The sequence below is a fragment of the Ptychodera flava genome (genome assembly GCF_041260155.1).
Source record: "Ptychodera flava strain L36383 chromosome 3 unlocalized genomic scaffold, AS_Pfla_20210202 Scaffold_26__1_contigs__length_13983176_pilon, whole genome shotgun sequence".
Lineage (NCBI taxonomy): Eukaryota > Metazoa > Hemichordata > Enteropneusta > Ptychoderidae > Ptychodera > Ptychodera flava.
The window spans coordinates 13,834,279-13,851,692 of record NW_027248280.1 but is presented as its reverse complement, the minus strand read 5'-3'; the positions used below and the strand labels follow the sequence as shown (position 1 = coordinate 13,851,692).

Genomic DNA, 17,414 nt, shown 5'->3' with positions numbered 1-17,414 from the left:
TATATATATATATATATATATATATATATATATATATATATCCAGTGAAGATGTATTTTTAACTTTGTATGCACGTTATGTGTGTCAGCGCGTACTATTCATTATCTGAACAAGTGAATAAATTTAACACGGTACTGCTCTATTAAAGCCAAATAAAGCTCTGTTTCCGACAAACTGGGTCAGAAAACAGAGATGAATATTTTTACTCTACGAAAACAGCGATAAATATTTTTACGCTACCAACTCATTGAATCAAATTGGAATAATGGAAGGCCTCTCAATTACGTCTTAGCGTATTTTTTTCATGCTTTGGCTGATGTCTGATGAAAAACCTCGCACTGGCCCCTCGACATTGTCTAAGTAGCAGAGTCTGACTTACCCATTTACGATATTCGCACTACCTTAGCAGTGCTTACATACAGTATGGTGGCGAAAAAACGCGTTGCAATCGTTGGGGCTGGAGTCGCTGGCTTGGTCTCTATCAAAAGTTGTCTTGAAGAAGATGGGCTTGAGCCAACATGTTTTGAAAGGCACGATAAACTTGGTAAGCACACATTGTATAACATTTTTGGGAATAGCAATGACCGTCAGGGGAGCAGGCTAGACCCGAATTTATGTTAGGAGTGTCATACTTATTCCGCGTCTACCATACCCATTTAATTACATTGTATTTGTGAAAAATTAAAAAGAAGAATTACCAATAGTTCGAGCAGGAATCGCCGACTAGGTAGAAGCAATAATGCATATTACAAAAATACCCAAGTTGGATAAAAATCATAGACATTTCTCACTTAGTTCAATATCAACACAAACAGCAAATGTTTCATCAGTTAAACTACTCCGTTTGTCCATGACAACAATCGGCCGCTTTTGTGTAGTCTCGAAATATTAACGTTTCCCTTGAGAAATGTGAATGTGTCTCAGAAACATCATACTCATTTCTTCTCTCTCTCATAAAGATTGCGGCTTATGGTACAGACACACGTTTAATGCATTTTTACAGAGATTTTGGTTTTATTTCAAAATTGGAGTCCGTACCATATGACCTTTACATGAGGAAAAATGTCGAGACAATATTGTATTAAGAAATGCTTAAAATACTAATAAAAATAGACTTTTTGCGAACTACTCGTACTGTTATATTCGGTCTTAACTGTGTACGGATTAGTTAGGATAGCCACGCAAGGTCAACAGATTATGTTAATTTTTCTCATCTTGTCCGGCGCGCATGCGCATACTTTCAATGGCTTCTGTAGTGACAAGCCGAAGGCAGAGACGCGTAAAACGTAAGCGTGGTCGTAAGAAGAGAGTAAGTAAGATCATGGAGCTACCAGAACAAAACTCAGATTGTCTGACTTAGGGTCGTACTATAGCAACGTGGCAGAAGATGAGATGTCGGACACGAGTCTTTCTTCCGACGAGGAAGCTGGTTGATTATCAGATTCTCTCCACCGAAGTAAGTTCTCCAACGTGAAAGTCAGCGACAGAGTCTGTCTACCACAGTACGCTCATTCCGATGCGAAGGTCGGCGATAAGTGAACAAATTTGTGAATGAAACTGGTGGATGTGTCAAGCGATGCGTATGCATAAATTTTCATCTTCCAGGGGAAGTTCAACAGGCGCACGGGCCGAATGACGAACTTGAATAGTCACCGCCATGGCTTCCGTGACGCCGCGATGTCGAAATCAATGTGGTCCACTGAGACTCTCGCAAACGTAAATTATCTCAATTCGCCTCCGACGGGTGTAAAAAATACTTCTAACTGAAGAGAAACGGATTTATAGAGCTTGACAACCGTTTACAGTTACGGTAACAAGCTTAGACTTGAGAAAAAAAAAAACAGATTAGTCGTGGCAGTGTTTGTTATGTAAATAAATCGCCCTCATACTCGTACATCTCTACAGTTTGTGTGTGTTTCTCCCGATTTTCTCGCCATTTATTATCTTCGGAAGGGTATTTGATGTAAAATACAAAACATCTAGTCTCCTGCTTGGTGCAAGTTCGTAAACATGAATAATAATCGCCCGGAAAGTCATATCAACGATCGATTTTTGTACGTATTTGGATGTTTACACAATTCTTTGATTATTTCTCTTCCGATTTTGGCCTGACAAGCGTAACTTCAAAAGAAATTAGGTTGGAGTAGGGTGCACAGATCGGTCTGATTTTTACCAGGTCACAGTAGCAATACATATCTGTAAAACAGTGTCTCAGATTTTCGGTAATATTTATGAGAGAAATTCTCGCTGAAGTGAACGAAACCCGGTAATTCATTCAAAAGCCCAGAGTTGTTACTTTCACACCTTATTGTGCTGAAACAAAAGGGAATAGAAAAAATCTGGGACACCGTTTTTTCCCCAGAGTACTCAATTGCTGATTTCTGTTCAAGGATCTCAAGTCGCCATAGTCCTTGAACACCTAATTTTTTTAGGTAAAAAAACTCAAAAAACGCATATTTTTGAGAGAAATGGACACAGACACAGTGATTTTGGAAAATAAACATATTTTTCATAATGTTGAGATATAGGGCTAATAGAAAATATATAATGTGTAGGGTCCAAAAGTGAAATTTATTGAGAAAAAGTGAGTTTAAAATAAGTATCATTAACGTGTGTCTCTACCTTAAGTCATACTATTGGTTTAAGGCGCCTGTCCTTGATTTCTGGTTCTGGTACCGGTACATCTTGACATTGGCTGCTTCTGTGATTTTAATCCGTTAGTCTCTATAACAATTTTGTGATCAGTCATTCGATTCGTTTCGAAATGAATAGTAAAGATCTGCCCCTTTACATAGTCGGGGAGTTACAACAGAAGAAATACTGTGTGGATCCATAAAACCTTCTTTGGAAACATTATTAGAGAGTGATCACTGTGCAATAAATTACTTGGAAGATCGACCATCATTTGGGTACCTTTTTTTCTTTTAAGGAATCAATGAAATAATCTCCCCTTAAGCTTATAAGAGGTTTTCATGATGATGCACTGAGAAAATCCCAAAGCTTACGAATTCCCTTGATGTAAGTATGATACGCCAGATCGACAATTTTGTGCCGCCCTACAGGTCTTACACAAGACTGCTGGCAATATTGGATCTCACGACAGATAGTGAGTGGGAAGACAAAAATGCTGGATATGTTACTTTTACACTTTTATTTTTGTGTTGTGCTGCAAAGGTGCACAGTAAACGGCACTGGAAATGATTTTTTTACGGGAGAGATCGTATTGTTTGTGTGAGAGACCTTTTCATCGGCCCTGGTTATGAAGTTGCCTCAGATATAGACTTATCGACTTTTCGGAGTTGAGCAAACTATATCCTTCTACCTTGACTACCATTTGCTTTGATAGCTATTGTCATGATGGTCTATATAGCTGTCTATCATGAGTTTGACCCGGCAATTATTGCTACAACTAACACGTAGTGGACTGATAAAACATGGACAGCAATATTTACCATGTCGTCGCATAAATATTAGAGACAACCTAAAATATTGGACGCCTAATAAAATGCAATCAGTGTCGTTTAAGTTTGGACGTTTTCGTGCCTCCGAACACAACTAGCCGTATAAGAAAGTAGAATCAGTAAGTTATGAAATATATGTCGAAGATAATACAGATGTGCATATTTTCGATGAAAATCCAGCGTGCAAAAGTCTTTATTATTTTTATCGGTAAAGACATCGAACAGTATGATTTTTTATTAAAAGCGAGCGTGCAAAGTTCCTTATTCAAAGAGAATAATGACCTTTATATCCCAGTTTCCAAATACAAGGGCTGACCTTCGACCATTTCACCGTAATTCAATATTTACACGTATGGTGATTTTTTTGCATTCAGCCGGGTTTGGAGGGAAGGCTCATTAGTATGCAGATGCTGCAAGGTGGCCCTTTGTGACCAAGTTACCCATAATGTGTTTTACCTGTTGATAGACGGCTAATTTTAGTTATGAATAAAATGTGGTACCTGTTCGCGACGGCCTCATGCTCCAATTTGAAAATTCATCCCGCCACTTGTGATAATAACAATAACTTAATTTGTCAGCTTTGAATTTGAATGACTAAAAGGTCCTGTGCAAAGTGTCTGTCACTGCACGAGTGCCCCCATTGTGACGGGACAGGTAGTTGGTGAGGCCGTCATAAAGACAAGAAGCCATGCAAGTTGTTTTCTAACTTTGATAGTCCAAGAATCGAAAACGAATGTGAATCCGATGAGATGCATTGCAATTTTCTGAATCCCAATCGATAAACTAATCTGAATCAGTGGCAATGTAAAATGGAAAGCAGTCGCGACGTGAGAGCCACATTCGCACGTGGACAATTAAATTCATATTGGCGAACGTGTTTTTGGATCTCAGTGGCCACGGTGGAGAATTGAAATATGACCTGACAATGAAGGCAAACTGATAGGTACAAAATCTGTTGCAGACTGACAGGTCGCCATAGAAACCCAGTCAAGAAAGAACCATTTTGAAACCATTGTTTACAACCCTCAAAGTTCTGCATACATAGATAATCACATTTTTAAAAACTGTTTCATAAAATAAGATAGAAGTGATATTTTTATAATATTAGTCGAAAACAGAAAACAGTGAAAATCCGATCGAACGGACACTTTAAGTAAACATCAATGAGAGGTTGTGACGTCAGCACGGCAACGCTGTAAACAAACCCGGACGTTCAAGACATCGAAGAGAACGCCAAAAATTAATCTATGTAGTGTCGCCCAACCTTGGCAAAATGTCGAAAAAGGTTGGATTTCTTTTTTTCGAAGCTAAATTGGTTGTTTGGGGATGCAAATAAACGAGTTTGATGACCGCCACGACAATGTATGAACGGTATATGCATATGACTGCTCTTTGCCGTGTAAGTAAACACTGCCCTGTCATTTAGCCTAACAATTTTGCCAAATTTCATCGAAATATTGCCGACTCAAGGGACTCTAAATAGTAACATTCAGCATGAATAGACATTTTTCAAGAAACCATAGACATGACGAGGTAAAGTTTAATTTTCGTTTGAGCATGGTCACACAGCTTGTGCTTTGTGAATGGGGTCATAACAAACAGTGGTAATTTCATCTCCTATAGTGACATTATACCAATGTATTTCGCTAATTACTGATTCCGCGAAACAGGTCAACTTCTATATCTCGTACGCGGTCTTGTTCATTATTATGGTTTAAATTTGGTTTACAGCTGACATTTGCAGGATACTTAATACAAGCAATAAAAAAGTTTGTGATCCCTATATCTTGTTTTTAGTGTGTATATGGCAATGCAAGCTATACTTTAAAGCTAGAAAAAGTCTGTCTGTCTGTTCTGTATGTATGTATGTATGTATGTATGTATGTATGTATGTATGTATGTATGTATGTATGTATGTATGTATGTATGTCTGTCTGTACTGTATGTATGTATGTATGTATGTATGTATGTATGTATGTATGTATGTATTTGTTACAGCCTATTTTTATAAAACAATTCACAGAATCAGTTGAAATGCAAGTAAATCAAATTGTTAAAATACGCTATTTACAAATACTGATAAACTTGTGTAGTCTTGACAATCCAATGCATGATGATGAAATTTATACAATTAAATTTTTCTTCGCCACTCAACCAAACATTTCGGTATTGTCTCAATTGATGCCCCCCTCAATAGAACTTGATGCCAACTGACGTCACACTTCCAACCTCTCCTGTAAAAGTAATATTGCAAAATTAAACGTCAAACGCCCTCTATAGCCCCATTTGATTTTTTTTTCTTCGGTTCCCTCTCTGCCAAATATTTCTATAACCGATTTGGTACATGTCAATTACTATCCCCTATTTATAAAACTTAAAGTCGACTGTAGCTTCACTGCTATTCATTCCTGTCCAAATAATCCTGCAGAATTATATATGAGGCGCCCTCTATAGCCATGTTCTCCCCGTTCTCCAATCTCATCTACTCAAAAGAGCACAAGGCTGTTCAAGCATATTTGATGCTTGTATCCGGACAAGATGTGTACACACACTTGAGACTATAACCAACTATTGGACTTGGGACATTAAAGGGCATATTTTTACACTTTTATCGTAGTAAATTGACAACATTTATATTTGGCTGGGAATATGTCATTGGAAATGACCTGTATAATATGCTAATGTATTATTTTCTATTTTTGCCTTTGCAAGATACCACTAGAGGGCTTACTCTCAAAGAAGTTTTCCGTATGTCGGAAGGATTTTATAAGTAAATGGCAACTTTTTCAAATTTTGACAGCCTTGTTGGTGTCCCGCCACCGTTTTAAGTGTGGAGACTGAGATAAGTTGGTATACGGTGTAGAAACGCACATATTGAGCAAGAGTCGGATATTTAGTTTAAATAGATTCGGCCCTCTAGTACAGATATACAGCTCTTAAACTTTTACAATTCTTTCCCATTCTACGGCTTGTTTGGACTTCTTTTACTTTTAATATATAAGGGGGAACCTATTTGATAGAAAGAGGAACCATATTTTAGAGTGACAAAGTCAGCCATTTTTCATGAATGCTGTTTGATGTGAGATATACTTATATTGTTTGACCTGTCGAAAGATACTGAATGAATGGGTGACCATGCATATATTCGAGCCAGGTTTTAGACACGATCAATAAATCCCTCGCGAAAATGGATTAATGGTCATGACCATTAATTCATTTTTGCGATGGTTTTGTCGAAAACCGGGTCGAATATATGCATGGTCACCCATTTATTATCTTTGGACATGTCAAACAGTATAAGAAGTATCTCGCATCAAACAAAATTCATGAAAATGGCCGACTTTGTCCCTTTATTTATTGACAATATCATTTACTGAAAACGTAGCACACTCTATCACGTGCATTTTAGATTTTTCTTGTCGTGACATGATATTGTAACGCCACATTAGGCTATAGGTGCTGGCTTTTAATGGAAATTATGACTAAATTACAAACATTTGCCAGAGTCCTCGCCAAAGCAAAGGTACTTCCAAAAATTAAATTGTGCATTTTGTAGAATAAATAATTTCGTCTAAATGCACTATGGTCATAAGTAATTGAATCACACGACTAAATCTTCTGAGTGTGACCTTTGCTATCTTTATTAGATGTAGCTCTTGTTTGCTCGGCGCTCTAAAACTTGAATGACGTATCCGTCGAAACTTTCTTTGACGAAAAAATAACGAGTTCACCTTTTTGAAATTCAAACTTCTCTCAAGATTGTTCATAAGCAATACATTGTTAGACGGAAGGCATTTTTGTAATGTTACACGCGGCTTGCTTTGATTTCAACTATTAAGCTTTATTTTCTCTGAACAACCAATTTTCTGTTTATTTAGGTGGTCTCTGGAGCTACTCACCAGAGTTACGGCCTGGACAGGGAGCTGCCCTCTATGATAGCGTTGTAAGCAACGACAGCAAAGAAATGATGACATTTTCAGATTTCCCCTATCCGAAAGAAAACACGCCATTTATGCCTCACCGTATGGTACTTCGTCATATCCAAAACTATGCGGAACATTTCAACCTTGAGAAGCACATTCGGTTCAACACAGACGTAATCGACGTACAGCGCAACAACGATGGAAAGTATTGGAAGTTACAGATCAAAGACAAGGATGGCAAGCTTTCCACTGAAGAGTTTGATTACATCATGATTTGCACAAGTGTTTACAACAGGGCAGCTATTCCTTCATACCCTGGGATGGAAAACTTCAAGGGAAATAAAATACATGCAAATGAGTATCGAGAAGCCAGTAAATTCAAAGGAAAGAGGGTTATAGTCGTCGGTAAGTTACATACCTATGTACAAGCGAGCATATATAATAAATTTATCAATTGTAAAAGCGTCCCAACAGTCATGAATCGACTAACATCAAAAATGAAATAAAATCGACGAAAACCAATAAAAATGAAATTTTTTACATCATAAATGATATAAATTTACAAAAAGACTTATTAAATATTAGTAGCACGACAACTCTTTTTTATCTCACTAGGTGGCAGTCATTCGGCTGGTGAAATATCAACGGAAATTGCACGAAATGGCGCAGAGGTAAACACACAGGTTTAAAAAACAGATATCGGTTCCCGTTAATGTTGAGTGTTACGTTGTGCATTTTTTCAAAAGTTGACAGACAAACTCGGTACAAAAATGCATGAGTTTGTCAATACATCACGCACATGCGTAATCTACTTCCGTTTACAGAAATGCGACAATTATACCAAAATACTGCGGCAAGTCTACCAGTGTGTGGATTATTTGGTTTCTTTGCTAATGCTCTGCATTTTCAGGTTACAAGACGATCACACTCACACAGCGATGTATTCACACGTAACATTGTATCAAATAACGTTATGTTTACGAGCTGCAAAACACGTCCATATGAGCGCTTATGGAATATGCACCTCGAAAGTGAAAGACTTAAACTTTTGCTCAAACTTTCCTCAGTGAAACTTTCAACCATTCTCTTACCAAAGCAAAAATAAAAATCAGGGGTCACTGTGCAAACTTTGGTACTAGAGAGACAAATAACTTGCGATTTCTCGATATTTACAAATCCAAAATGGCTGCCATCCTTGTGTTAACTCTATGGGAAAAAACATAATATGTTCGATTTCCGAAAAACTAAGACCATGAAAACTTTTATTTTACCGAGAGCTTGAAAATGAGCCCCTACAAGTGGTAGGTCAGAAAAAAATTGATAAAATTTATAAAAATTGAAGGCTTGAATTTCTGTCCCCGAGGTGCGTTCTACCTGAACGACGAAGTACGCTGGTGAAACTATCTACTATTAACTTAAACATCACTCATAAGTATTACGATTTAAATATTTATGTCTATTGCTATGTTACGATATTAAAATATATTGTACGGACGGAAAAAAGTATAGTAAAAATAAATAAAACATTCCAACAATACATTTTCAGTAACTTTTCATGGAGAGTGATAAAATTACTTTATTGTATTTGGTGCCCAATAATTCTAAAACAAATTCAATAATGTGAGCAAGAAGTTACCAGTAATTTGATTCGGAAAATTTAACGTTTTGCGTAAAAATCAGTCATGAATAAAAATACGAGTAGCTGTGTGGCGAGATCAGGAAGGAAAATTAAGACTCCATCTTACTACATCAAAATAATGCACAGACTCAAAACTAGATGGGCTGTCTGTGCCTTCAGACACTGTTAAACTAATACGACAAGAGATAGCGGCCATTTTGAATTTCAAAGATTGTTAATTGTTTTTCTAGTACCAAAATCGGGACGGTGACTCCTAAGTTTTTCTTGTTTTTGAAAGATTGCGGATGAAAGATTCATTGAGGAAAGTTTGAGCAACTATCTTTTAAATCTTAGTACACACATTTTACCTACCTTTTAAGGTATACCTCAGCATGCGACATGGAGTGTGGTTTCTGCCTCGCATCTGCCAGAATGGTCTACCGTACGACATTAATCTGTTTAGTCGGTCGGCGTCTCAAACACAGCTAATCGCACTGTTAGAGAATGTATGTAAAACAAGAGTCGGTGACCATGTTAAATTCGGTTTACAGGTAAGTTGTGAACAAGAAGACATTTTGTTACAGGGAGCCTCGGAAAACTTTGAATGCAACATTAAGTATGGGTAAAGTGAATACATTATGTCTAATGGTACATTCCAATCGAACAACAGAAAATCAACCATAGGTGTCTTTTGGCACGCTTATACGCCAGTCACCTAGGCGACGGTAATCCGCACCACTTATCACCATCGGAAAGGTACTCCTCCCCCTATACCGGTGGTGATCCCGCCCTCAAGGCACTGCGTCATTCGACCGAGCATATTTAACAGCGAGGTTAAACGGTCAAATCCTCTTGGCATTTCCTGGCATGCTCATTCTGGGACTGAATTACAGGTAAATCTGGACTTATTGTTCAATTGCATTTCTTATAATCAAAGTTCATTAATTTTGCAAATTACTCCCGTAAATAAGCCAAGTCAATAGATTTTGTAGACAACATATAGCTTTTACTTTCCTTTATTTATTCTTTCTACCGTGATTCACGTCAAGTCACATCTTATTTGACGTTACGTTAGGATTACGAAGACATCGCAAAATTATTTAGTGGTCGATAGTGCTGATAGAAAAAAAAACGCTTCAACCAGAGTTCACTCATACATTTATATTAGGTTTCTGCATATTAATCACTGGTATGCTTACCTTTTTCAAATGCACCCGATGGAGATTTTCAATAACATGAAAAATCGTCAATTGTAAGAATAAATAATTAATGTTCTTTGGTTAATCACTAATACGCAATTACTTCTAAGAGTGACATATCCAATATGTGTGCGAAATTTGCGATGTTGGCTGTCGGTGATTGCGGTATTGCAATGGTCTGTTTGAGCCAAAAACAGTCCCGAAGAAAAAAAGGTCTTCCGTTTTGTAGCTGGTCCGATTACTTTGTTAAAAAACTGTTCCGTGATAATCACATTTTTATGCAAATCGAAGTATTCCCACACCTTGCCTGCACTTCTAAATATTGCTATACCAATGAAATGGGTAGGAAAGTTGTTTCTAATCTTGCCAAACAACCGTACTTCTGTCTGAAGTGTAGCCTATACATACACATAATAGGTTTCTTTCTCGGTAGAGTTCTCTGCGTAAACCAACAGCAGCCCATCCCCCTGCCTTTGTTCCATAAGTACCATATACTATCTCTTTGAATTTTACCCAACTAGACCTAAACTGTATAACTACTATATCAAGACAAGAAACAACTTCCCGAACCTATTGCAGTAGTAAACAACATTTAGATCACCTTAGTCGTTCGTACTACCATGAAAACAGTCGGAACACTATGGATTTGCTACAGAAATTTGTTACAATTTAAGCTGAACGGAAAAAATAAATACAAGAAAGAAAAGAAAATTGAGTACGAGACATTGTGATAACAAATCGTTCTACAGCTGAGGTAAGGTTTTGAACGCCGTTATCTTTCAGTCGAGACATGGAAATGACCTGTAGAGAATGAAATATGCATGCAGATGCACTGTATCTATAAAAACAAATATATTATCGCACTACAGAGTACGGATATATACCCAGCATGGAAAGGTACGATGTTATCTGATGAAATGCAAGACAGACTTGCACAAGGTCATATCAAACCAATGGTAGAAATCGAAGAGTTCAATGGAAATGACGTCATTTTCAAAGATGGTACAACTCTGGAGAATGTAAATGCAGTCATCTTCGCGACGGGGTATGAGTTTGCTGTGCCGATAATCGAAGACTCGTGGCTTATGGTAATTTAGTATTTTAGAATTTTCTAATATTATAGCTACTTGACGCTCAACATAAACCAGTCGGTCAATATCCACTTTTGGTACAAACCTCTCTCCCGTCAAATGTGCATAATTTTTTTATACGTTTCATTCACAGACGAATCTGACAAAGCTGAGGTTTACAAGTACATCTTTCCAGTGCGCTTGGAACATCCTGAGAGGTTGGCGTTGATAACTTGGTGCACTCTCTCGGATCGCATTGGCCAGTTGCTGAACTACAAGCCCGGGTCGCAGCAAGGGTCTTTGCTGGGAATCTTGTACTGCCTGACAAAGCAACAATGAGGAAAGATATTGAGCAGAAGATTCAGTATGAGAAAAACAAGTATCATTACGTAAGCTTTAATATACGAAAACGTATTCAGCACAAATTACATGCAATAACAATTGAGTGAACAAATTCAGCGTTCTGTATGCAAAAATATTGAGATATTCTTTTCAACAGAAAGGCAGCTTATATATTTCTCGTCTTTTCCTCGTGATGTGGAAGTGTTCATGTGTTCAATATTTTAAGTTTATGCGCCGTTATGATAGTATGCATGCGCTTCTTGAACTCTATAGTGTTCGGAGTGGTCGAGGTCAGAAAATTTGTAACTACTTAGGTCGGGAAATATACCAATCTTTTAACGGGTGGGTATGTAGCCGAGCGGTTTTTGAATGTGATGACAATACATTCGCTCAATGATACTGCCGTATATTATCACCTTGAATCCGAAACATTACTTAATTCCAACTTCAGTTGATTCAATCTGACAATACTAAGGATATTATTTGTACATTACAGAAGGAATGGTATCTGTCACCTCGACAAACCTTTTCTCTTACATAACATTTGGTACATACAGGTTCCCGTTGGACCTAATACGGAAGAACTGGCCGAGATGCTGGGTGTGAAACCATCCTTTTGGCGTCTGCTCCTGACTGATCCGAAATTGGCCATGGCCTACAAGTATGGTCCAATGGTACCTTACTGGTATCGTCTGGTAGGTCCAGGAGCATGGCCTGGAGCGAGGGACAGGATATTGAATGCGATAGAAAACACAACCTACGCTTTGAAAGGATACCCCTCGCTCAGAGAGGAAAAATGAATGAGTTTAAAGATGCAGTCCACTTTCCATAAGGCATATTATTCAAATATTTTATGTTAAGAATCTTGAGTCGACTAATTTCTATTTCGAAGAGGTATAAAGTATAAACAATATAATTTGCATGTTCAAACAATGGTGGCACGAAATTTATGTTGATTAGAATGAAGCAGACTATTCAACAAAAAAGGAACATTTATCAGTCTCTGCAACCAACTAATCCGACAGCTGTAAAGCAGTCTAGCACCTGTGCGCTAGGTTCGTGACAAAACAAACCTTTTGCCACTTAACAGCTAGGTTTATGTCAGGTTATTATTAGTTTGATTTATCTCTCAGAGGAAGGCGACAAACTACAATAATTAATTTCAATTATGAACATTTCCGGAGCCGTAAAATGTAGACCTATTTAAACCTTCGAATGAAAGAACTCGTACGGAGTATTTTCGACTAAAATTTAAAACCATGCCCCAAAAGGCGATACGTATGTATTCGCTCTTCAAGAGAAATGTCTCGCCTACACTAACGGTCGCCCGCAACACCCAGATAGGCAATCCTTGTGATTCTAAACGGGAAGGTTTCCTGGGTATCATGTGAGCTGCGTGATTCCACAAAATTCCTTGAAAAGTCTGGAAGCACCCTCTAACTTGGCATTAAAGATCGCCATCAGTGTGATCGGCAATAAGCAGATTATTGCATCTATTGTCTTGGAGTTAGCCGACCAAATTCACGAATTGGTTTTTAATTTTTGTTTATATCAATCAATATGTTCAATAATTATTGAAGCTATCGAAAATTGCACAAAGTTAGGCTTCAGTGGACGTATTAGTACACACTAGAAAAAGTGGCGCAATTATCTATTGGGGCTGCATTCACCGGGATACTAGAACAACGGAACATGAATGGCGGCTTAAATGTTAGGAACGGTAAACATATATTTCCGCAAAAAACAAGTTTATTTCACAAACTCATTTCACTAAATTTCCAGAACAAGATAATAAATTACTTTGCCTTACACTGGTACACTTCGTATTAAGCATGCAATGGTTCGGTGGTGGTGATATCAATCACGACACTGAGTCATTGTTATTCCCCGTAAAGTGCAAATTTAAGTAAGGCTTTTAATTGCTGTAATTTTATCAACAAACGTTTTGCAATAGTTTACCGCTTTTCATGATTTTTTTTTGGCTAATATTTTGAAAATGTCGGAATAAACGTCATAAGTTTTCACTGGCTACAGTTTTTGATCCAAATTTGAGGGATAGATTAATAAAAAATGTGTCGAGAACTAAAAATAAATTCTCTGCTATGCTTTTATGTGATCTTCAGAAATAGAATTCATCACTCGAAGGGTAAAGAGCATTTTTTTTCTCCGTGAACTTAAATGTCTGCATGTTTTGGGGACCTAACCTGGATTTACCTGTCTATTTTTACGTTGTTTGAGTCATGAGTGACTATATCGCGACCAGTGATTCTTTTATATGATCTGCGATCATTTAAGTGGTGATTTTGTTTTGAACGTTAAGGGAGCTGTGCTTAGACCTAAACGAGACGAGACAGGGATTCCAATTTCTGGTTCAAAAAATAAGCAGAAATTTAGCTTGCCATTCTTAAGTACTTTTTGTCTTTGATATAGCCAATATTAAGTTGATTTAATTATCGTTTCTAATCTTTAAGAATTAACTCAAGTTTAACAGAATGTTCTATAGTTAAAACATGTATCCGATACTTAGTTGATCTAATTATTGTTTCTACACTTTAGTTCAAATTTAGCTGCGCTGACATGTTCAAAACCTTCAACATTTGGGAATAAATTTCACTGTAATTGTATGTCAAATAATGTGCATTTTTATTGTGAATACTGAACTACGTGAAATATCTGAGCTTTATGTTTCAATCTTGACTGGGTTTTCACTCTTTGTATAGGAAGGAATACATCACATTTGATCAGATAATTGGCCAGCCAACACTACCTTGCTTAGGTCTTGGTTGTATGAATAAAGGGGATAACAAGAAGATAATTGGCAGATGTTTTGAATTGTCGTTTAATCTTGTTGTTTTAGCCTATGTTAACACCATGTAAAGGAATAAAATACTCTTTGTCAGCTGACCAGCCATGCAAAAGCAAGCGCATGTCCGGAGTGCCAAGCACGGACATGACTGAAAAAGAGTAGGATTGTGTTTCAGCTTTGCTTTCCCTACCTCTCATGTTTGATAAAACGAAAGAAAATGAATAACTACAATTTAATGACTATTGTGCCACATTTGTGCATTTGAATAACAAATTATGTACAACACAAAAATTAGCACCAAAATAGTCTACACAGAACAGCTAACAGCTGCTTATCGTTAAAAAACATTCAATTTTGCAATTTGAATCTTCCAATTTTGCCTTGAGGCAGCCCTCTTGTCAATAATTAATATGAGAACTCGCTTTTCTTAGAAAATGAAATAATCAAACATAAACAATGCAAAAGTACTCTTAATATGCATTTATGATGGTATACATCCACTATTTACCACAGAATCATCCGTAGAGCAGCAACTATGAGATTTTACAGTAATTGATAGTCGCTATGTTTAAAAATGGCTACCACAGCAGAACGAGGCTCTACGTGTTAGGACCCTGTACCCAAATTCTTTTTAAAACAATAAAAAAATGCAAATGGTCAACTTAATAGGCATTTATGGTGAAAATACGTCCACATTTCTCCACAAAATCGTCCGTAGAGCAGCAACTATTGGATTTCACAGTGGCTGAAGGTCGCCATTTTTAAAATGGCCGCCACATCAGAACCTCAGGTTGCTCGGTATTCGAATTAATTTATATTATGATAATCTACATTCACACCAAATATTATGCTTTTATCAGATAATGCACAATTGTTATGAAAATTTTGGCTATGCCGCGCAACTAGTATCTCTTACAGACAAATACGGTCAATCTCCACAGTTTTGGCAAGTTGACATATGTGGCAGTAATGTAAGCTTTAATACAGAGTACCACACTGCTTCAAATGAGTATTGAACTAGTGTATTGAAATGGAAATATTAATATTGAAAATCTATCTTTCAGTAGAACTTATTTTCGTTGTCAAAACAACATTTGCAGACAAAATAATACAAATGAAATACAGCTTTCAGCGAAATTAAAAATGTGAGTGAATGTTTGAATATATATATAACTTTTGTAATGTACGATTCACATTCATTATTTGAACAAGTGAATAAATTTAATAGGATAATGCTAATGCTCTATTAAAGCCAAACAAGGCACCGTATCTGACAAACGTGGTCAGAAAACCGCGATAAATATTATTTTACGCTAACAACTCATTTATCAAAAGTTTGTGCTGAATCGCTTTGACGACGGAAATTGTAAAATGTGACTTTACAACTACTCTTATGTCTTGTGAATATAGTACATATTCTTGAGATATCATATATGACACACGAGACCAAAACGGTATTCAAAAATAAAAAAAATAATGTAAGGTAAGGCCTCTGATTTACGTTTTAGTGGTTTATTTTCGTGCTCTGTGCTGATGTCTGACGAAACACCTCGCACTGGCCCCTGGCATTGTATAACTAGCGGAGACTGACGTACCTTTCTACCAATCATCCACACAAACTTAACAGTGCTTACATACAGTATGGCGGCGAAGAAACGCGTTGCAATCGTAGGTGCTGGAGTCGCTGGCTTGGTCGCTATCAAAAGTTGTCTTGAAGAAGATGGACTTGAGCCAACGTGTTTTGAAAGGCACGACAAACTTGGTAAGCATACATTGGAGCTTATAACCTTTTGGGGAATAGCAATGACCGTCAGGCGAGCAGACTAGACATGTAATTTATGTTAGGAGTGACTACCTTATTCCGCGTCTACCATACGCATTAAAATCAAGAATTACATATAGTTTAGCAAGAATCGCCGACTGGGTAGAAGCAAAAATGCATATTACAATGATAGGAATATGACAGTTTTACCCTTTTATTCTTCTATTGTGCCGCAAAGGGGCACAATGGCATTGGAAATTATTTTTAGGGAGAAATCGCAGTGTTTGTGTGAGAGATCTTTTCATTGACCCTGGTTATGAAGTTGCCTCAGATACAGACTGATGGCATAAGATTCTTATGAACAAAACCGACGCAATTTTAGTTAAGCAAACTATCCTTTTACCTTGACGACCATTTGCTTTGATAGCTATTGCCATGATAGTCTATATAGCTGTCTCTCATGTGTTTGACCCGGCAATTAATGCTACAACTAAAACGTAGTGGACTAATAAAACAAGGACAGCAAATATTTACCATATCTTCACATAAATATTAGAGACAACCTAAAATGTTGGACGCCTGATAACATGCAATCAGTGTCATTTGAGGTTGGACGTTTTCTTGCCTCCGAACACAAACAGACGTATAAGAAAGTAATATCAGTAAGTTATGAAATTCACATCGAAGATAATACTAGAGTGCATGGAAACCTAGAGGACAAATGTCTTTATTATTATTTATATTCAAGGCATTGAAAAGTACAATTTTCGATTAAAACAGAGCGTACAAATGTCTTATTCAAACAGAATAATGACCCTTACTGCCGAGTTTCCAAATATAAGGACTGATTGTAAATACACGGACTGATGACCTTCGACCATTTCACCGTAATGATTGACAATATTCTCATATTCACGTATGTTGATGTTTATGTGCATTCTGTCCGGGTTTTGACAGAAGTCACTTTAGTATGCAGATGCTGCAAGCTGGCCGTTTGTGAGCAATTTACCTCAGCCATTATAGGTGTTTCACAAGTGAATAGACGGATAATTTTAGTTCTAAATAACATGTGTTGTAACTGTTCGTGACTGGCCTCTTGGTACATTTTAAAATTCAATCCCGCTCCTTCTAAAAGTAACAGTATTTTCATGTGTCAGCTTTGAATTTGGACGACTACAAGGTCCAGTGCATAAAGTGTCAGTCAATGCACAAGTGTCCTCATTGTGACGGGAC

The 17,414-nt window shown here is 37.1% G+C and overlaps 1 protein-coding gene across 1 annotated transcript; it reads left to right on the top strand.

Annotated features, from left to right (window-relative positions):
* The first annotated feature begins 423 nt into the window (after nt 1–423).
* Nucleotides 424–12,413, top strand: LOC139125983 (flavin-containing monooxygenase 2-like). Its single transcript, XM_070692056.1, has 5 exons — nt 424–544; nt 7,340–7,789; nt 8,000–8,055; nt 11,071–11,289; nt 12,171–12,413. The coding sequence occupies exons 1-5, from the start codon at nt 424–426 to the stop codon at nt 12,411–12,413; spliced, it is 1,089 nt and encodes a 362-aa protein (XP_070548157.1).
* The last annotated feature ends 5,001 nt before the right edge of the window (nt 12,414–17,414 follow it).